The 21,919-nt window shown below is 47.8% G+C and overlaps 1 protein-coding gene across 3 annotated transcripts in view; it reads right to left on the minus strand.

Moving 5' to 3' along the window:
* Positions 1 to 668: 668 nt before the first annotated feature.
* The window catches only part of NAPB (NSF attachment protein beta), a 36,396-nt gene continuing 15,145 nt past the window's right edge, over positions 669 to 21,919 (minus strand). Inside the window, exons 2-11 of one of the 3 annotated variants that reach the window (XM_043883023.1) lie at positions 20,727 to 20,806; positions 16,750 to 16,866; positions 14,814 to 14,860; positions 14,646 to 14,723; positions 9,841 to 9,896; positions 9,178 to 9,262; positions 5,583 to 5,687; positions 4,850 to 4,918; positions 4,488 to 4,538; positions 669 to 3,619 (exon numbers count right to left, since the gene is read on the minus strand). In XM_043883023.1, coding sequence (XP_043738958.1) covers positions 3,509 to 3,619; positions 4,488 to 4,538; positions 4,850 to 4,918; positions 5,583 to 5,687; positions 9,178 to 9,262; positions 9,841 to 9,896; positions 14,646 to 14,723; positions 14,814 to 14,860; positions 16,750 to 16,866; positions 20,727 to 20,806 — 799 coding nt within the window. In that variant the 3' untranslated portion in view covers positions 669 to 3,508. Of the gene's footprint in view, positions 3,620 to 4,487; positions 4,539 to 4,845; positions 4,919 to 5,582; positions 5,688 to 9,177; positions 9,263 to 9,840; positions 9,897 to 14,645; positions 14,724 to 14,813; positions 14,861 to 16,749; positions 16,867 to 20,726; positions 20,807 to 21,919 lie in introns of those variants that run through there. The other 2 variants (XM_043883024.1, XM_043883025.1) reach the window with 2 other exon arrangements.

A 21,919-nucleotide genomic window follows, 5' to 3' on the forward strand; every position in this document is an offset into this window, starting at 1 on the left:
TGACCAATCTGAGTGTGAGTTACAATTTAAACTCCAACCTGCATGTTGCGTGCCTTGCCACAGCAGGGACATTTTTGGAGACCAAAAGAGTGCCTGTCCCCTTAACTTGATGGTGTTCCTGTCGCTTAAGGTGAAAGGCGATTTGTCCACAGGCACCAAGGCGGGCAGGTGGACACAGGCACAGGGCCAGCTGGCACATCAGTCAGACCCAGCTGATGCCTGGGAACTGCCCACTTCCCTCCACCAGCAAGGGACTATAGGACCCTCCCCGAGGCTGGCAAAACCCACCAGGAGGGCTTCTGTTAGTACACAAAGATTCTGAGAGGCATCTGAATGAGAAACTAACCTTGAGGATCAACCACGGGGCAGAGCTCCTAAATGGGACCACCTGTTAGACCATACATTATGGGTTTGCCTCGAATGATCTTTGAGGGACCTGAACAAGGCCCTGATGGCCCCAAGTCATCGCGGCTCCGCCAAGACAGACCTCCACCACCAAGGGGCCGCTCCTCCCTGAACTTTGTTGTGAGCTCCCTGACCTAGCAGCAGCAAGGATGGGAATGCAGGGCCTGCAGAGCCCGGATGGCTGTGCCCACTGCCCGGGGACACCTTCCAGGACGAGAAGCCAGCCCTGACCTGTGCAAACCAGCTAGGAAAGACGCACCACGTTGCTCATAACTGGGACTTTATTTACTGTACAGGTTCACACAAAATACACTGACTCTGCGAAGGTGGATTTATCATCCAGGGTGAGTTTTCATAATACACCCTCCCCGACAGCCCTGGGGAAGAGAGTCCCAGGCCCCCGCGGAAGCCATGGGGATTGACTCCGGGCATCTGAAATGCATGGTGTCAGAGGAAACAATAAACACACACACTGTGGTTACAGGGGGCACTGTCACACGTGGTCACGACTGTGCAAGGACACTGCTTCCAAATCATTCAATAAAAAAGTTCACACAAGCTATAAAAATGTTGCCACAAAAAGCAAAGCTTTCCCATAAGAAATTTCAACTCTTTTGACAATGAACTAAACAGGACTCGCTAAAATACAAAGACTGTAACATAGTCATTATATTTTGTTCATAAATAACAATTTATAAATGCTGGAAATCACAGGGCTACCCACTCTGATGGAACGTTTCTAGGGACGAAGCCTGGAGCTGTTCCTGGGACTTTTTTCATGTTCTAGTGGTCTGTTCTAGCCATTACAATTATTTTTTCATGTGAAACATTAAAAACAAAAGCATCTTAACTCAGTCACTGGTCCTAGTGTTCATTTCAACACAACGCTGATGTGACGAAAGTGAAAGTGGCTCAGTCGTGTCTGACTCTTTGTGACCCCATGGACGATACAGTCCATAGAATTATCCAGGCCAGAATACTGGAATAGGTAGCTATTCCTTTCTCCAGGGGATCTTCCCATCCCAGGGACTGAAAATGCTGCCAACAGTATTTCTCAAAACCCCAGGTCTTCAGACAGGGGTCTGTCAGGGGATCAGGATAAAAAGCTAATAAACAAAACATTCGGTTTTTCCTTTCCATGGTCAGACCACAAGTTTCCTTAACAAGTGAGAGCAGACTTTCCAGACCAGCAACAAAATGCATGGCTGGCAGGAAGGGTTACTGTCCCCCTGCAGCCGGAGGACCCATGCTCCTCTCACCCGCGTGCTTCTGACAGGCCGGGCACTGAATCAGGTAGAGCAACAAAACCCCACTTCTCTTAAGAGTTTTTTTCTTAAGAGGTTCCGATAGGATGTGAAGAAGTACCAAGTGGGCGGCTCTGTTCCAAAATGGACCATAACCAACAGCCAGCTTTCTTTTAAGGATCCCAAACCTTTGAAGGAAAGAAGGAATCCTCACTGGACGCCAGGGGCCAGGGTCAGAGTACCCCATGTCTCCTGGTCCACTGCAACTGCCCTGTGGGCTGGGACAGAGCCACCACTGCCCCACCTCTCCACCAGCCCAAGCCGCACAGATGAACCTGCAACTACAGCCACCGAATCCTCACGACTGCCCACAGGGCTGCTCCACGATCAGGCCTCCGCTGATCCTTCTCAGCCTCCTTTCTGCCACTTTCTCCTCCCTCCTAGTAGGACTTGTTCCCCATCCCCAAACCTTCCTCCCAGCTCAGCCCTCAACCTGGACCCACTCTCTGTTTCTGCCCAACGGCACCTTCAAATCCCAGTTGCTAGCCATCCAAAAATGCAACACCTTTCAAATACCAGTTAACATCTGACAGGACATAGGAAATCCCATTTATCTGTCAACGCTGCCGTTACCTAGCAATAAATGCACATCAAACAAATCACTTAGAAGAGATTCAGGAAACAAGAGCACATCTAAAGCACAAGGTTATTAGCACGTAACATAAAGGGCAGAGATTAAGGTCACAGGTCAACAGCGCACATATATAAGTCAAAACAACAGGACAATATTCAAATACACCAGATAAAACAATCCATTGGCTAAGGGCAGGTCCCCTCAGAAGTTCACTGGGGCTCTTTCCCAACGGTGCAGTAAACTGTACTGTACTCAGCCCACCAAGCCCATCGTGTCCATTAACAGATAAAATGAATGACAGACAATTAAAAATGAAAATGAATGACATACAAGCTTCGACTGAGATAACCTCCTGGCTCTGGTGAGGATATACACAAGGGAACACATGGGGTGTCCTCTCAACGTGGGAAGGTGTGTGAACATGAAAGGAATAGGATATGCCAGTTCAAACACCCTTCTGTGAAGGTGAAGCAAGGGTCCTGCCCCAACTAGAAGTGGACACTCCCTCCAGGAAAGGAAGACGCCTGTCTCTCCAAGATCTCAGGCACAGTGCACTTGTGAGCTCAAGTTCACCTCCACACAGCCACACACGTCAGCGGGCCATTGTCAGGAAGCTCCCTCACCCCCACCGCAAGCAGCCAGCAGGCCTGGCTGACCTGAATTCTCACATGCACGTCAGCTACAGAACAATACACAAGAGCAGGGAAACGGGTCACTGGCACCATCAAAAGAATCACGAGATAACAAAAAGGATAAATAATTCTAATGAGGAAAGCCATAAATGCATTCCGAACAACCATCCTACACTAAAAACACACATTTACAGAATCCACCAAGGTGCAAGTTCACAGAGAACATGCAAAGCATCTATTAGAACAACTGGGTTGGGTACGCAAGTCCAAGAAAAGGGACATAAAAACATGTGGCAAAATGAAACACGAGCTCTGCACATACTGAAATAACGAGGAGGAAGATTCTGAAGTAGTTCTTGGAAAACTCTGGGGACTCTGACAAGAGGGAGACAGCCCGTCACACACTCACAGTATGCATAGGAGCGGCCCACCCGCCCACAGCACGGTGACACACACGGCAGCTTAAACACACACACACATTGTCAGGCTCATGTGCAACGAAATGAAGCCGTTGAATGGGCATCCCACAATGATCACTGGCTCTCACACGAAATGAACGAGGACTCGGCGGCATGCCGCAGGGACACTGCGCCTCACTTGAGGTCTCCGTCCCCCTCCCCGTCCCCCTGGATGGATTTCTTGATGCGTAGCAGCATGGTGGTGAGCCACTGGTCCAGGCGGGAGATGGAGTCAAACTCCTTCACCTGGTGAAGGGAAGAGAAGCAGAAAGTGGTCCATGGAAACACAGTCAAACACAGAATTACACCACACTAACTCTGTAAAATCATTCATTCTAGTTTACAACTTTCTTCATTAAGAGCTTTTTACATTGCTTTTATGCTAACATGCTATGGCAAAAATCCACAGCAGCCTTTGTAACTGGACAAAGGACTTAAGACTTTGTATAAGGACAAGGGGACGAGGAAAATTAATGTGGCCCCAGTCTCCAATGAACACAAAACACAGCTGCAGAGAGAGACCAAAAGGAAAAATTCCTTCAACTCATTTCCATGAGTCATTAAAGAATGGACTTTCACAGGGTGAAGACGGTTTTGTAGCAAAAGTTAAAGGCGGAAACTCGCTGCCCACCATGGCTTCAAAGCCAGGTTGAATGAATTACTGAAGGGCACTAAGAAATTCACTTTGATTCTAAACATAAGATGGAAAAAGATGGGAAAACAGGAAATTGGTGAATGTAAAAATTTTTTTCCCATTTTATGCCAAGAATATAATAAACTCTCACTGCTTTATTTTTATGTTTTAAATTTAACTGATTTAACTGATAGTACTTCTCATTTATTTATGGATCAGATTATTTTCCATAGAAAATATCCAAATACATTGTGATTATGTATGTGATATATATTTGCCTTGCAGCTAAAGTCAGCAGAGCTCATAGACTGTCTTAATTTTGAAGGCTGGTGGAATCTAAAAACATGTCTTTTGGAAAACAACACAAGTATAGCAGAATAATGTCCAAATAGATGTTTAGCATTTACACGATGAAAAAGAGAAGTTGTATCTATAATGTAATCTTTCAGAGAACGCACTAAATCCCAAAGGGGAACTTACTGCTTCTGTGTAAGCTTCACTGTTCTGTTCTTCATGAGCTTCTAGAAGTTTCTGGGAACATAAATACAGAAAAATTATCTTGGTTGGCTAAAAAGTTCCATCTATGAATGAATACTTTAAACAGTGAAAGAGCCTTCTTACTACACTAACTGATGTTGCCAAATGACTTACAAAAATGGGGAAGTTTTCAAATACAAGAGGCACCCAGGTCAGGGATCCAGCCTTGTGAAACCTTTCTGATCCGCCCAATTCAGAGCATGGTGCACACCCAACCCTAATGGCATCTGAGGCCTAGCGTGAGAGAGCAGGACTCACGGCTTCACAGGGTTAAAACGTTGCTGGATCCAATCCCACTTACTCACTTTCAGTAATTTGCATTCTCTAGAGTCAGTGAATGCTGGAAACATTTCCTCGTATTTCTCAAGAGCAAGCTAGGGAAGAAAACCACTTGTTAACATCTGAGTCACTGAACCAGAAAATGAAGCTTTGATGTTCTATTAACATCAACACAATTTATTTACATCCTGTTTGTTACACTCAACAACAAAAGCAACCTGTACTGACCAAATCTACTTATTTTGAATTTCAATTTCAGTTAAGAGTAAACATCTAAACCAATTTTCCTGAAAGAGGCTGCTGTAGAGAAGACCAAATGAGACAGACGTCATCACCACACCTGCCAGGGCAGGCGTCTGATCTTGTGCTCTGGACGGACGCCGCACCCGGACGCCAAGGCCCGGACGCCAACCCTGTCCCCGCCTGCCTCCAGCCTCCACTCTGCTTTTCACTTCTCCCAATCCTCATTCCAATTCCACTTCTGAGTTTAAAAAAGATGTGATTCTACTTTTCCTGTCTCCCCTCAGCCCCGATTTCTTTAAACCAAACTCCTGAATGAGGTGTGGCCCCTGGGTTGCTTTAACTTAAGAGCCTTGACAGCTGGGATTCCAGCAGCTGCAGGACAGCCAGGATGGGGTCAGGGACTCATCCTTGTCTTGTTTTTCATGGATGCAGCGCAGTTTTGCTCCAGACGACGGCTGAGCACCCGCATTCAGGGTGAATGAAGCACATCAGAAGCTGTACCTCAGGGTGCCTCACCTTGGCGTTCAGCTCATCCACTATGAAGTGGCAGAGGGCGGCTTTAAAGAAGTAATCCTTTGCACTGTACTTCAACAGAGGGTTATCCATGGTGTTGGCCCCAATCTAGGCAAGAAAGTGGGATCAGAGTGAAAAGGTTGGCTTTCCTACAAAAAGCATGCTGACCTTCACTGGCTCTTTAGCAAGTGCTCTCTCTACATCTTATGTTAGAGAAGCTATGAAATCCATTCTTTTAACCCAAAGTCATATACCAGAAATGTTACTAGACAGGAAACAGGATCTGAAACATGAAGTGCTGAACCTGTTCAAAGCAACTCAGAATTCCATGTCCAGGAGGATGGAACAGATGTGCTGCCTTCTGTCCCTCCCGCTAAGAACAACTAAAAGCCTTGATCCTTTTATAGAAAACTAACGTCAGGAGACTAAAAGGTAGAGTGAACAGCAGATCAGCATGGGGCACAGGGCAAATGGCTGGGAGGTGCCTGCTTTTTCTTGCACAAATCCCTGACTTGGAACAGAAAAAGCCAACAACCCATAAATGCCAGCAGGTGTGGTAAAGAAAAAATAAAAGAGTAAGGGAATAGATGGAAGTCTGCTTTCTCCAGCCAGAGGACCAGGAGAGGAGCAGTGCACGAGACAGGGAAGGTTCAGATGGCACCTGCTCTGATCCACCCCACCCACAGCAATAAAAGCCAGAGAGAGACAGGACGGCCTGTCCTCCTGGGACTGGGCAGAGAGCTCAATTTTCCTGCCAAGGGAACCAGCTAGGAGCCAGTCTGTGTCCCCACCACAGAGGCCTTGGAGTCCATGTGGGGCTTGCACCATGCCTCCTAGAGGGAATGAGGTGTCCTCGCCTCCCAGCGCACCTGGCTTTACCATCACCTGTTAGGAACCAGGAGGCTGGGTGGGGAGCCTGGTACTACACCTACACCTGGCAGGAACAGGTCATACCCCTTAAGTGTCAAAGAGGACCAGCTGAGAGAGGAAGTTTAAACAAGACCCTGTCCTATAACACAATGTGAAAATACCCAGTTTTCAAGGAAAACTCACTTGCAATACCAAGAAAAGGGAATAACTCAGATTGAATGAAAAAAACGGTAACTAATAAACAACAGTTCTCACACAGAAGAGATGTTAGAATTATCTAACAGATGTTAAAGGAATCCTCCTAAAATGTTTCCACCAGCCATTACAAAAATGCTTGAGACCAGAGGGAAAACCCAAGCATCAATGAAGGAAGAAAAAAAATTCTTGGCAAAAACCCCTAGAAGATACAAAGAAGAAATGAGCAGAAACTTTAGAACTGAAATACATAATACCTGACATAAAAAATGGATGGGTTCAACAGCAGAACCCATGGAAGAGAGAGAGGACTCAGGGAACTGATGGTAGAACATTAGAAATTACTCAGTCTGAACAGCAAAGAGAGACTGAGAAAAGAGGAACAGAGCACTGGGATACATGTGATGATAAAATAAGGCCTGACATCTGGGCAGTCTGAGTCCCAGAAGGGGAGAGAAAGGAGTTGCTAAAAATCACTTGAAAATATAGTAGCTGAAAATTCCCTAAATTTGGCAAGAAACATAAACCACAGATTCCAGAAGTTTAGTGACTCCAAACAGCATCAAAGCAAAAACACCCTTGCTAAGCCATACAAACTTCTGAAAATTGAAGACAAAGGAAAACATTTTGAAAGAGATAGAGAGAAACACCACCACACCTACAGGGAAAACAGCCTGAATGACAGTAAACCTCTCATCAGAAACTAAGCCAGCCATAAGGGCACATTTCTCAAGTGCTGAAAAAGAGCTGTCAACCCAGAATTGTATACCCAGGGAAAACTGTATACCCAGCTTCAGGAATGAAGGGGAAATCAAAACATTCACAGGTGAAGAGACACCAGGAGAATGTGTCACCAGCAGACCTACCCTAAAAGAATGGCAAACGTTGCCCTCTAAGTAGAACAAAATACAGGAAGAGATCCTGAAACATCAAAAGAGAACACAGTAAGCAAGATATGGGAAAATACAACGGGACTTTCTTCTCCTCTTCAGTTTTGTAAATTAAATTGGGTAACTGAAGTAAAAACTGTAATAGTGACTGGTATGTTTCTAAAAGTATATAGAGAAAATACTAAAGACAATTATATATTGAAAGGGGGAGGATAAAGGAACAGAAAGTGAGGTCAGGTTTCTATATCTCATTGGAACTGAAAAAAATGACATCATTACCCTGTGATACATTATGTAAATGTAACACCTAGAGCAAACACTACAAAGGCTATTTAGAGAGAGATACTAAAAAATACTATAGGTAATCAAGCAACCCCTTGGAAGGCAGGAAAAAAGAAACAGAAAAACAAAAAACAGGATAAACAGAAAACAAAAAAATAAAATGGCAGACTTCAGTTCTAATATGTCGATAATTACATTAAATGTGAATGGGCCAAATACACCAATTAAAAGACAGAAACTGGCAGAGTAGATTTAAAAACAAGACCTAACTCTATGCTGTCTACAACAAACTCACTTCAACTGTAACAACATAGGCAGGGTGAAAGAAAAAGAATGCATAAAGATATGTCATATACACATTAATCAAAAGAAAGCAGGAGAGGCTATATTTAGTAGCAGATAAAGACTTCAGAGCAAAGAGAATTACCAGAGACGGAAGGGGGCATTATATGATAAAAGGGCCAATGCAGCAAGACACAGCAACCCTAAATAAGTATGCAGCAAACAGAGCTGCAAAATAACATGAAGCAAAAACTGACATAAATGCAAGCTAGACAAATCCACAATGATAGAGACTGCAATACTCCACTCTCAACAACAGAAACAGAAAACCAGCACGTATACGGAAGAACCCAATACTATCAACCACGGACAGCTTATCAACATTTGTAGAACATGTCACCCAGTAACAGCAGCACCATAGAACATAAACTTATAAGGACTGAAATCACACAGACTGCACTTTCCAGCCACAACAGGATCAAACTAGAAACCAAAAACAAAGAAAACAGGGACATCTCCAAACACTTGGAAACTAAACAAAACACTTATTAAAAAAAACCCAGAGAAATCAGTAAATTATTTATTGCTATTATAAAAATAAATAAAGATAAAACAATGTAACAGAATCGAGACAGACAGTCAAAGCAGCACTTAGAGGGAAACTGATAGCACTAAAAATGCCCATACAACAAAGAGGAAAATCAGTAAGTTAAGCTTCCATCATCAACGCCCTAAAAAAGAAGAGCAAAATAAATCCAAAGAAAGTAGAGGATAGAAATCAGAATAACAGAAGGATCGATGAAAATAGAAAAACAGTACAGAAAACCACTGAATTCTACCAAATATCTAAAGAATTAACACCAATTCTCTACAAACTCTTCCAAAAAACAGAAGAGGAGCGAACTCTTTCTAACTCATTCTGAGGCCAGTTTTACCTTGCTACCGAAGTGAAAGACATCACAAGAGAAAATTAAAGATCAACAGCCCGTATGGATACATGATGCAAAATCCTGAACAAAATACTAGCACACGAACTCCAGCAGGCCTTCTGCTCGAAGCTGTGCAGACAGCAGCCTCACCTGCTCAAAGATCTCGATGGCCTTCTGGTACTGCTCCAGCTGGGCGGCGTACGCGGCCACTTTCAGCAAACACTTGTTAGCCGAGCTGAAACCAAGAACCAGGGCAGGGTGACAGTCCCAAAGAAAAATGACAAGGCACCTCGGCGCACCTTCACTAGGTCCAGTGCAAGAGACTCCCAGAGAAAAAGCAGAGGTTTGCCTTTCATCACACATCACAAAACTGTCAGACCCTTTCATCACACGTCACACAACTGTCAGAACCTTTCATCAAACGTCACAAATCTATCAGAACCTTTCATCACATGACACAAATCAGAATCTTTCATTGCATCACAAAACTGTCAGAACCCTTCATCACATGTACAAAATTGTTAGAACCTTTCATCATGTCACAAAACTGTCAGAACCTTTCATCACATGACACCAAACTGTCACAACTTTTCATCACATGACACAAAACTGTCAGAACCTTCCATCACACGACACAAATCTATCAGAACCTTCCATCACACGACACCAATCTATCAGAACCTTTCACCACATGACACCAATCTATCAGAACCTTTCATCACACACCAATCTGTCAGAACCTTTCCTCACACATCACAAAACTATCAGAACCTTTCATCACATATCACAAAATTGTAAAAAAACAATACTTGCCTGTTGGATTCCTCCCCCTTGTAATAATCGGCTGATTGTTCATAATGGGCGATAGCCTGAAAACACACACATTTTATTCAAACTACTTGTTTGAAGAGTTGCATTTACATTTGCACAGGTATTTTTCCTATAAAGAAACCGTTTTCAGCAGCACAACTTTCATAACCCAGCTTGCTTTATTTTGGGAACACAAGAAAGCATGTGCTTCCAGAAAACTGGTGGCAGGTGGCTTGCCATCCACCAGACTCTCTTCTTCTTGACCCCTGACCCAGACAAATGCCCACCACTCCATTTCCTCAGGTCTGTGGCAGTCAGGGGCAGCCACGTGACCCATCCTCTCCAAGGGGATGTCAGCAGACATGCTGTGGCCCACCTCCAGGCATGGTCCATATAGCTGACTCTGCAGCCTTCTCCAGGCCTGTCCCCTTCCTATGAGCTGAAGGCAGCGACCACGTCTAGTGATGCTGGAAGCCATAAACTGAAGATGGCAGCCCTCTGTCAGCCTGGTTCCCAAGTGGTGTCCCCACCACTGCCAAACCCTAAGTGGTGACAGAGCTGAGCTATTCCACTCAGCTTTATGGCTTGCTGCAGCAGCACAGACGTTCCTACGAGACCTAGGGATCCTGTAGAATCAGGGTGTTGCCTTCCATCTAGATGGGGATGCTGTGAACTGTCAGCTGGAGAGGAAACAGGCTGCAGTCTGGAGAGCTAGAAGCCCTGGTCATGCTGCGGCATAAGACACAGTGAAATAAAGCACCCAAAGACTCAGAAAGCAGAACCCATGCTGCTGGAGCAGGAACTCTAGGGGAAGAGACAGACAACAGTGCCTGGTTTTCAGCAAGGTTTCGTAAGAGAGAACTCTGGAAAGATCAGCTAGTTTGTAGGCAATTATACAAGGACAGAACCTCATAAGATTGAAAAGGCCAATGTCTTCTATACCCCAACTGGCAAGAGAAGTCAAATGGCGTTTCAGCAGGGCCAAGCGGGTCTGCAGCAGGCCTCATGATACACACAATGGCTTCATGAGCCATTCCATCCGTTGCCCCCGTGGCTCTCCCACAGCGGCACAGAGGCCGCCACCAAGGACACGGGCGTGAAGAGGCAGGGCTGTGCCTGGAGACCTGACTGTGGATGGTGGGATTTCAACCCACACACTTCATGTGCCATGCAATGTTCTTCCCACCAGTGATCACACAATGTAAGGACCGTCCTTAGTTTGTGGTGTAAATAGGCAATTGATGTGCACACTCCTGCCTTAACATCCAGATTCACCCAAGGAGTGGAGACGAGGCGAGGCCTGATGTGGACTCAGGCCAGCGGCTCAGTGTCTGCAGGGCAGCCCCAAGGATCCGAGAGGGGGGCGTGCGGATGCAGGGGAGCCCCATCAGAAGAGCCCTCCAGCTGGGTCACTGGGAACCCCCAGAGCTGGCTGCAGGGCCTTGGGCCCTTTCCCGCAGGTGGTGGCAGAACGACCAGGGAGCAGAGCCACCTCTGGAGCCAGCCAGCCTCGACTGGACTGCAGGGCGCCGGGGCCCATTTGTGAAGCAGGCACTTCTGTGTGGAGTCACAACATTTGGGGTCTACGGGTCAGCCACGCAGCCCTCCCTCACTAACACACTCCCATACAAGTTTTCTGAGTATAACTGACAATAGGAGAAAAACTGGGAACAATTTAAGTGATTAAATATAATGGGCTACTGTGCTAAGATGAAGAATAATGACAGAAAGTATCAATACGAAAAGTTCTTTATGAAATAGCACATTTAAAAACAGCCATAGAAAAACATATACCTGAAAAAAACATCTAGAATCCACTCCTTTGGAGCAGGGGCAGAGCCATCACACACACACACTCCCAAGGACTTTCCTCTCCCACTACCCTGCGAGCGCTGAGGGTGGGGAGGCCCAGTGCGATGCCTGTCACAGCAAGTGCTCAGCAAACAGGTGCTGAGCAGACAAAGGCAGCTGCACTTCACCGGCAGTCCTGGTTACGATACCACCAGGTTTTCCATGAATTTCTAACTAATCAAACATCATCTCTGAATGGTCCGCATCCTCTAATGAGCACTCCTTCCCATTGTAATGATGGGATAAGCATGGGAAACAAGACCAAGCCACCGTGCAGGGAACCAGGCTGTGTGCCCTCTCTCCAAACTACTCACCTTTCTGCTCTCACCGCCCAAAACCTGAGGAGCGGGGCTGGCCTGGAGCAGTGGGACTGCTGCTCTGGAGGGTGTGCCTGTGTGCTCAGTCGCTTCAGTCACGTCTGACTCTGCGACCCCATCGACTGTAGCCCTCCAAGCGCTTCAGTCCATGGATTTCCCCAGGCAAGAACACTGAAGTGGGTTGCCACGTCCTTCTCCAGGGGATATTCCCAACTCAGGGATTGAACCCACATCTCTTGCGCCTCCTGCATTGGCAGGAGGATTCTTTACCACTAGTACCACCTGGGAAGCCCTCGAGGATAATAAATATCAAAAGTAGAACACAACTATCAAGAACAACAGCGTATGTAACAATGAATCCAGACAAAATTATTACACTCTGATTTGGATAAAGCAAACACTACACTCCTCCCTGAGGAGCCTGATAAGCCACAGCATGCTGGAGAGCACTGGGCCCTGAAGACAGAGACGGGACTCCAGGACCGCGGTCACCACCAGGGCTTTACAGACAACACAGTGGCTGAGAGTCAAGCTCTAGAGCCCACTGTGTAGGTAAAACAGCCTTCAGATGGATCATTCTTTTAGAATGTACACCCTAAGAAGCCTACCCTACCCTATAGACATCTACCCTATGCTAACACAGACAAGAGAAACCCCGTTCTCCAGGGACCTGAACCAGGGCTCCTCTGGGTCACTAATGATCACGGACTGTTACCATATTAATGTTTTACTTGAAATCAAAGGAGAAATGTAAGTTTACAGAACTTCACATATCCCTGTTCACCGGCTAAAATCCGAGTGAACCAGGGACACACTGTGGCCACATTAACAGGGAAGAAACTCACTCGTGAATGAATCAGACACAAGGTGCCTTAGTGGAACTGATTTTTCAAACAAATGTTGTGCGCCACCGACCCAATCTGAAGAGTCCCTCCAGGGAGGCAAGGGCAAGGACGTTTCTAGATACAGGAGCCCAAAGTGGAGGCAAGCTGCTCCACGTGCCTTCACCCCATCCTGTTGACACCCCTGACCCTGACACCCCCACCCCGTCAGGGCCCATGAGCAACCTGCAAAACAGCAGGAGCATTGGAGGTGACGTGACGGGCTGCAGAAACTCCCGTGACAAACTGTCAACATTGTTTAACAAAAAGAAAAACAGGAATTCACCACAGATCGTATTAACCACCCTGAATCTCACAGAGACGCATGTGGTGAAGAGGCTGCCCGAGACCTCGCCCTTCAGACTGAAAACTGAACGCTGAGGTCAGGAGAGGACACAGCAGCCTCGGCTGGCCGGATGCTCTGACCACCAGCACTCATCCTCCTCAGGACAGCTCAGACTCAGTAAAGACCAAGCCCGCTCCAGCTCTGCCATCGACTCTGCAGACTCAGAGTCGCAAAGACGGGCTCAAGGCTGGGGTTCACCACCTGCTCCTGGGTCAGAGAAGACCTCCCCAGGAGACAGGGCACACAGCCCTGATGTGGTCAAGGTCTGAGGGTGGCCTCAGAAGAGCAGGGCACAGTACGACGATGGCCCAGAGACAGTCCATGACACAAGCCAGTAAGTTCTGAGCCACGTGACCACCAGAGGCATCCCCGTGAAGTCAGACGGGGAAGCAGCCTGTCCCACGGCAGTCCTGAGGGGCGCCCCACCTGGGACCCCATCTGCTCTGGTGGGGAAGGCACCCTCGGCTCACTCAGCAGAGCCAGGGTCTCGGACACACTGGTATACCAGAGGCAGGCTCAGGCTGGAGTAGGGCACCCACTGCAGTGGAGGGAGACAGCGAGACGGGGGTGGTGAGCGGGCCGTCAAAGTGCCTGTAAGGAGGCCCTGAGGTGGGGGCTATGGGTGTGTCCTGGAGAGGGCGGAGGTCCCAGTTTTCATGAAGTGGCTGGGACAGTTTCCATCACAGTATCAAATGGGCAAAGCTCTGCAGGAGAACTGACGTGTGGGGGAAGAGCTCAGAGCAGAGTGAACAGCAGTCACAGGCCCTGAGGCAGCACACGCCTGACACGTGAGAGGCTCTGGAGAGGTCAAGGTGGCCATCAAACGAGGAACAGGGGAGCACGCGGGGGGAGGTGCTGGGTGAGGAGGCGGGCCCCGCGACTGTGAGTTGTGGAGAAACCGCCTGATTCACTGCTGACGCGGACGAGCTGCTGCCAGACACAGCACTTCAGGCCGTGAAGTTATGTGAGCAGCGAGGATCACGGGAGCGAGGGCAGGGAGGGGATGAGAGCCCAGCCCCCAGGGAAGAGGAGCAAGCAGCCACAGGCAGGGGTGTGAGCAGCAGGCAGGACCATGCTCCAGAGGCCAAGGGAGAGGTGAAACAGGAAGCGAGAGTGACAGCAGTCTGGGGCGGAAGCAGGCATGGAATGAAGGGACCTCCGAGCTCAGCGTCCACCACCAACAGAACCAGCCGTTCCTCCTTGATGCGTGCCTGCTGCCCATGGCGCTCGGTCTTACGTAAACGCTGTCCCAAATCTGAGCAAAGGCAGCCTGGGGCCCTGGCAAGGGGTTTCCCTCCCGCTGCTACCCGAGGTCTCCAGGGGACCCCACCTGCGCGTGCTTCCCTCTGCCCTCGCGTCCCCACCACAGGGGCGCATGGGGTCCCCGCCCACCAGCGTCCCTCATCTGCGCACCTTCTCAATGTCCACCAGCTCTGTCTCGTAGATCTCTGCGATGGTGATGTGGTGCTTGGCCGCAATCGTGAACCTTCCCTGGGGAGGAAACACAGCGGTCACATCCCGGTTAACTGTGAGCCATCTCAAGGCTCCACCCCACGGCCGCTCAAGCAAGGCAGGTCTTACCATGTCTGTGTAAATGTCGATGGCTGCATTTAAGCAGTTGATAGCCTCTGAAGCGAAGGCATTCAAGAGAAACAATGAAAAATCCATTCAGTCAGAGGGTTTGCTAAGCCTGTCTTCCTGGGGGCTTCTAGAGCACTAATGGGGCCCCATCGGGGCGAAGGGGAGGCAGGATGGTTGGTAAGAAGCAAACACGCATCTGCACATGCCCGGCCCCTCCACGAGCCAGTACACAGCGGCTGCAGCATCAGAGAGGGGGGCGGGGTGGGGAGGGGAGGCTGGCTCAATGACACCTACCCCGACCCTGAGGACCTCACAGGGAAGCCTGCATCACGAAGACAGAACAATGGAGCCGGAGCCAGCATCGACACCCATCCACCTATCCACTAAAACCTGAGGGCAGCTCCTTCCTCACTGACACCATGTGTATGCAGTGATTTTTGGAAGACAATTACTCTTTGTACAGCGTTAGAAGAAGCTAACTTTCGGTGTTCTAACAAATATCAACAGGAAGAAAAAGCCTAATAAATGAGAGAGCTCATGAATAACATCGATTTCCCAGAACAGTGAGCCTCACAGAGCAGAGGCGTGTACAGCACGGGCACACAGGGCCATGAGTGCCCCCCTCACAGAGCAGAGGCGTGTACAGCACAGGCACGCAGGGCCATGAGTACCCCCCTCACAGAGCAGAGGCGTGCACAGCGCAGGCACGCAGGGCCATGAGTACCCCCCTCACAGAGCAGAGGCGTGCACAGCTTGGGCACACAGGGCCAACAAGTGCCCACCTCACAGAGCAGAGGCGTTGACAACATAGGCACACAGCTGGCAGCACCCAGGGCACCACTTCTGCTCTGGAGAGGCAGCAAAGCAAAAAGACCCAACGGAAGAATCAGGAAAGTAAGTAAATTTGTGACAATGAGAGCGATTTCCCCCAACCTGCCTGAGAAATATGGATAATTGTGCCTTTAAAAATACAGGAAAATTGAAGAGCTACCCACAAAATCCCACTCAATACCCCAGCTAGGAATTTGATGCCCTTTTCCTCCATTTTCTGGACGCATTTCCATGAGCACACGCTTTTTGTGAACCCAAGATTTCGGCTTCCTGTGGTCCTCCAGTTGCCGTGCAAACATGCCCCAGGTCACAGGGCCTCCCGGACATCAGGGCTTGAGTGCCTGCACCACATGGTGTGGCACTAAACACTGATGTTCAACGACTCTACTGTGCACTTGGGCTGTGCCCAGTTTTTCCCTTTGGAAATAAGCTACGGCTAATTCTTATACCACAGCCCTTATTTCAGTGTGAGACTGTCAGGAAACTCGGGATTTCTGTGTTAAAATGGGCTGCTGAAACAGGAGGGCAATCCCACAACCACAGGGCATGTGTGGAGCGAGGGCAGGCCTTCAACTGCAGAGTGTGTGCTTCTCCAACTCAAAAACAAAGGACATCTGAAAAACTTCACCACTTTAAATATCCAAGATCATTCTTTCCTCAAAACCAACACTTGGAAAAATGCTTTTTAAAATAGTCAGATAGTACTCGCTTTGGCAGCACGTATACTAAAAAAGTCAGATGAATGCTGTGTGTATAAACTGTTTGTAATTACTGGATTTTACGACCTCCCGTTCACTGCATCTCCAGATAAACTATTCAGAAGTAAGGGAACGAACCTCTGTTTCCCTTAGTGAGCAAGGTACACATTCATGACATTAACATTAGAAGACTTAGATAAAGCTAAAGCTAATTTCCAAAAAACTGTCCACAATGCAGCATAGATGGTGTTTCAGAAGATGGTATTGACAACAGGATAAATTTAACAGATTTTCTCCACAGAAACTTCAGATGATCAGAGTTAAAAATCTCCAAATCCACACCGTCTGGGAGTGCGTCTCCCTCCAGCAGCAGAACTCGCGGGAGGTCTGGGGGATGCGAGGCTCACCTTGAGGGTCTGCCTTCTTGTAGGCGTTCCCGGCATCCACAAAGCTGGTGGCTGAGTCATGTTTGCTCTGCAGCTGCATGTGGAGCTTGGCGGCCTGACAGAATGCATTTCCTGCAGCTGAAGACGACATGTGGGTGAGTCAACACAGGGGCAGCCACCCCCAGGGCAGCCCCGCTCCAGCCCATGCCTGGGGAAGGCCCCGTCCTGATGGCGGCACATGTGCATGTGACCCAGTCACCTCTGGTGGCCACAAAGACACCCGGGACCCAATGGGCCAGCAACAAGGGCCGCTCTTAGCCTCAGGCCTCCTTCCATACTGACTGCGCGTTCAGCATTCAGCTCCACGCCCAGTGCAGTACCCACACTGATGGGGCGTCTCCGAGAGGACATGAAGCTGGGAGGGTCCACTTCCACTGACTCGGCCGGCATAGCCAGAGAAATGGCCACACAAGAAGAGGCAGCACAAGCCCCCAGATCAGACCACCCAGCTTCAAGTCTTGCTCTGCACAGGATGAGAGAACGCCCAGGCACTTCTGAAGATATGGACCCACCAGTGCGGCCTGGGCCCTGCCAGTCTGAGCCAACGCTGGCCCAAGACTGGAGGTGGGACCGGAGAAGCCTGCCCACCAGGCCTTGACCCCTACCTTTGTGGATCATGAACCTGGTGGCCCAGAGGAGGGTCCAAGCTGCTGCCAAGTGGTGGGCAGGCACCCAGGACCCCTGGGCAGCTGGGAACCTTCCACCACAGTTCGGGAATGCGACAGCCCAAAAGCAGCTCTGATGAGTTGGGTCTCAGAAGTATGTAGCATCACTCGGACCTTCTAGGCAAAGTGCTCAGGACAGCGTGGCCCCAGAAACACATTCACGTGCTGGCCATTTTCATAACCACATGTATATCTGCCCTCAGAGCACCTGTGCTTTGCCAGGTTGAAATGTCATCATTTCTTTTACAACTTAATCCTCCTCCTCCGACCAGTAATTTCATTTTTTGACAGTTTATCTATGCTGGCCATCCCAGAACCAATGGTGTTCCAGCCCTTCCTGGCTGGGGGTAACAGCTCAGCACCCAGGCTCTCCCAGGCTGGCTCCACTTCCCCGGACAGTATTGAAAGTGCTGATTTGACAATTTCATGCTCCCACATTCCAAAACAAGCTGCTGGCTCACCTTTTCAATCTGAGCACTCACTCCAAACACCACTAACTTCCATCTCTACCAATGTGGAAGTATCTTTAAAAGAGTATATTATCAAAATAAAGTTACACATCTTCTCAGACCCAGTTTCCTCAACTGTAAACATCTAATTCCTGCCGGGATGATCTCTCAAAAGCAGAGTAGCAGACAGATCAAATGAATTCTTTTATCCTCATAAAATAACTTTTAAAACTATAAAGAGATGAGATGCAGCGGTATCATGATCACCACCACAGCAACATGGAAATGATTTCAAAGAACCTAATTTTCTTTCAGTTTATTATTTCCTTTTTTAACCACTTTTAAAATTGAGGTATAGTAGATCCACAATGTTGTGTTAGTTTCAGATGTACAGCAAACTGTTTCAGTTATGTGTGTGTGTGTGTGTGTGCGTATATTCATTTTCAGACTCTTTTCCTTTATAGGCTATTACAAATATCTAGTATAGTTCCTTGTGATATATGGTAGGTCCTTGTTGTTTATTTTATAAATAGTGGTATCCGTTAGTCCCAAATTCAAGGAACCAAATACTCCATAAAATACGCTGAGCACCTTCCACTGTGCTGCACACATGGGCCCAGGCCCTGCAGGCAGGGCAGAGAGAACGCAGAAACACACTGGCCTTCCAAGGTTTGTGTTCCGGGGAGGGACAGCACATCATAAAAGCACAGACAATACAAACGAACAAATGGACTTCATTTATTTTTGCTAGATGGTGGTAAGGGCATTGGGGAAGAGGGGAAGGGGCTTCCCAGAAGAGTGGACTGCCAGGGATGGCCAGGAGAGACCTCACGAAGGGATGATGACATTTGTAGAAGGCCCTGGAGGAAAACAGGGACCAGCCACACCCTACTGCAGGGAAGACGGTATCAGAGGGAGGGCACAGCACAGGCAGAGTCAGAGGAGGGAGCTGGGGAAGGAGGCGGCGGGCAGGAGAAGCGTCCAGAGTGAGGAGAGGATGGGAGACCAGCTAGACTCTGAAGGCCACCTTGAAGGATCATAGCTCTGCTCTGAGATAACATGACCTGACTAGAGATTTAACAGGGCTACGTTGGTTTCTTCATTAAAACAAACAGGTAAAGTCAAGAGGCAGGGTGATATCAGGCCAGGCAAGATCACAAGGGTGAGGGTGAGGATACACATATATCCCCTTCAGTTACATAAACAGTAATGCTCCTCTGAAAGGAATTTTCAAAGGTTAGACCATCTGGCCCCAGATAAAGGAAGGAAAAGGTCTTTTTAGATAAGATCACTTTTTACTTATTATAGGATCTGAACCTGGTTTTTCCAACAGTCATGTATGGATGTGAAAGTTGGACCATAAAGAAGGCTGAGCCCTGAAGAACTGATGCTTTTGAACTGTGGTGTTGGAGAAGATTTTTGAGAGTCCCTTGGATAGCAAAGAGATCCAACCAGTCCATCCTAAAGGAAATCAAACCTGAATATTCACTGGAAAGACTGATGATGAACCTGAAGCTTCAATACTTTAGCCACCTGAAGGAAGAGCTGACTCATTAGAAAAGACCTTGATGCTGGGAAAGATTGAGGACAGGAGGAGAATGGGACAACAGAAGATGAGATGGCTGGATGGCATCACTGACTCAATGGACACGAGTTTGAGCAGGCTCCAGGAGATGGTGAAGGACAGGGAAGCCTGGTGTGCTGCAGTCTGTGGGGTCACAAGGAGGTTAAGACACGACTGAGCAACTGAACAACAATGCTGACAGGACCTGAACCAAAAAGAGAGGTGAACGCTGATCCTCTTTTCTCCTCTCTTTTAAAATACATTATAATTCAGGGGCAAAGGCACTTTGGAAACAGAACATACCTTTCTTATCTAAATGTTTTAAAAAGAATTTTACAGCCAGAAAGGACCTTTCAGGGCCACTTGCACAACAGCATCTACTTCACGGAACTGACTTGGAAGCATCCGCCTTAGAAACAAGTAGACAGATCGCACACCTTACGTTCACATGACTCGGCGTGGCATGGACATCTCCATCAAGCTGGGAGAGCCCCGGGGGAAACAAACGCACTTTGGGAGGGAAAGGCCCCCACCTCAGGTCAACTGCAGGCTCAAAGGGCCAGAGACCCACATCCTACCTGGTCAAAAGCCATGTCCACCTTCACTAAAGAAAAACCCTTTCATGTAACCTCTTTTTTCCAGGGCTAGAGGATGAATCTGCTTCTTGAATCAGTGTTGGAAAAGAGCCACCCCCTCTCACAATAATGAAAACAATTCTGATTTCATTTTGTGTACCTTCCCTGCGTAAAAGTATTATGTTAGAAAATGAAGAGTCTGTCAGGGTTTAGAAGTAACACCCCCACTGCCTCATTTCTCAGGGGACCACAATCAGTTATCAGGGTAAGGTATGGTTAGAAAGTCTCCACCAAGATTTAGGCAAAGAAAAGCAGGCATTCCTATTTATCTAACATTTTTTTCAGTAACTTTTACTTCAACTTTCACTCCTTTTACTAAATTTATTTAAGCACATGAGTAAACAGCAAAGGTTACCCTTCATAACTCCAAATAATAGTAAGTCTTTTTAATCAGCACATGCCCACTATAGTAAGTATTTTGCAGACACTAAAGCAGACACGCCTTTATGCCTAAACTTCAATCAGTATTTCAAGCTTTGCTCCCTTGGATCAACAGCCCTCTTCCCCCACCCCACCCACACAGCCAGCAGTTTTTCTAAGGGGAAGGTGGACAGTCATGCCCTTCTTCAAAGTGATTTTAAAGTTATTTGCCTGGAAAGCAAACAAACAACACCTTCGTACATACCACTCCAGTTCTTGGCCATCTTGAACATGTTCGCAGCTCTGGTATACATTTCACAAGCCTCTTCTATTCTTGTGTTTCCTCTGAGAAAAATGTAAAGATGAGGTTAAGTTTTACAGTAACAACCATCCACGTCCCTAAATATCCCTCAAGTAATGGATATCTACCAAGCACTTAGGACGTGCCAGACCAGCGCCAGAGAACCTTGCCAGCTGCTCGGACGGGGCACTCTGATCACCCTTGCTACTCCAGGTGAGGGAATCGAGGTCTAAGAGAGTAAATGCCACCCTGTGAGCATGCCAGAGCACTGAGACACAAACACCACTGTGGCGGGACCCAGGGCCTACACCCTCAAGAGCATCCTTTCCATGCGTGTAGACAGAAGTTTTACTTGTCCCGAGGAATGAGAAGTATATTTTTCAAAGGAGGCTGAATTTTGAAGGATAAAGATGTGTTGACACTTTTAATGTCCAAGAGCTCAGCACTGTTTGTGTTCAGACTTAAAAGTAAAAACAAAACCCGAAGCAGGAGCAGCAATGCACCAGGCTGTTCAAGGACTACAATACCTGACGAGAAAGGGGCCGTGGGGTCTGGCCCCCGCCCTGTGGAAATGCACTCTACAACATCCCTTGGGGGAAACCTCACTGCTTACAGCGTTTTCACTGCACCAAGCTGAGGCCCCTACGCCTGCTGCTCCTCTGTCTCATGTGTCTACTCTATACACAAGAAAGAACAGAGAGAACCAGAACAAGATGGGCTCTGCACAACACACACCACACACCACGGGGAACTCCCAGTGGAAAATAGATGTAAGGACTAAGAGAGGGCGAGGCCAAGGCTGACTGCAGTCTGGAGCGGGGGCACCCCCGTGCCACGAAGCTTGCAGAGGGCAGGCACGGATCACGTGTGACTCTACATGGGGCAGTCACCACTGAGAGTCTGACTCCAGACTAGTTCTTTAACTTATTTGGGTCCCCAATCTTGCATGTGTAAACTGAGGGTAATACACAGTCTCTACCTCTGGGTTATTATGAAGATCAGAAGAAATAATCCACATGGAGTTGTCACTGTAGGGCTGGACTCAGAGTCAGTCAGGATGATCACTGTAACTAGATTTGTGTACTGAAGGCAGACAAACTCTGGAATATACAGATCACCTCGTAAGTGATCTGTATCTAGAATATATAAAGAACCCT

This window comes from Cervus elaphus, chromosome 23, assembly GCF_910594005.1.
Source record: "Cervus elaphus chromosome 23, mCerEla1.1, whole genome shotgun sequence".
In the NCBI taxonomy this organism is placed as follows: domain Eukaryota; kingdom Metazoa; phylum Chordata; class Mammalia; order Artiodactyla; family Cervidae; genus Cervus; species Cervus elaphus.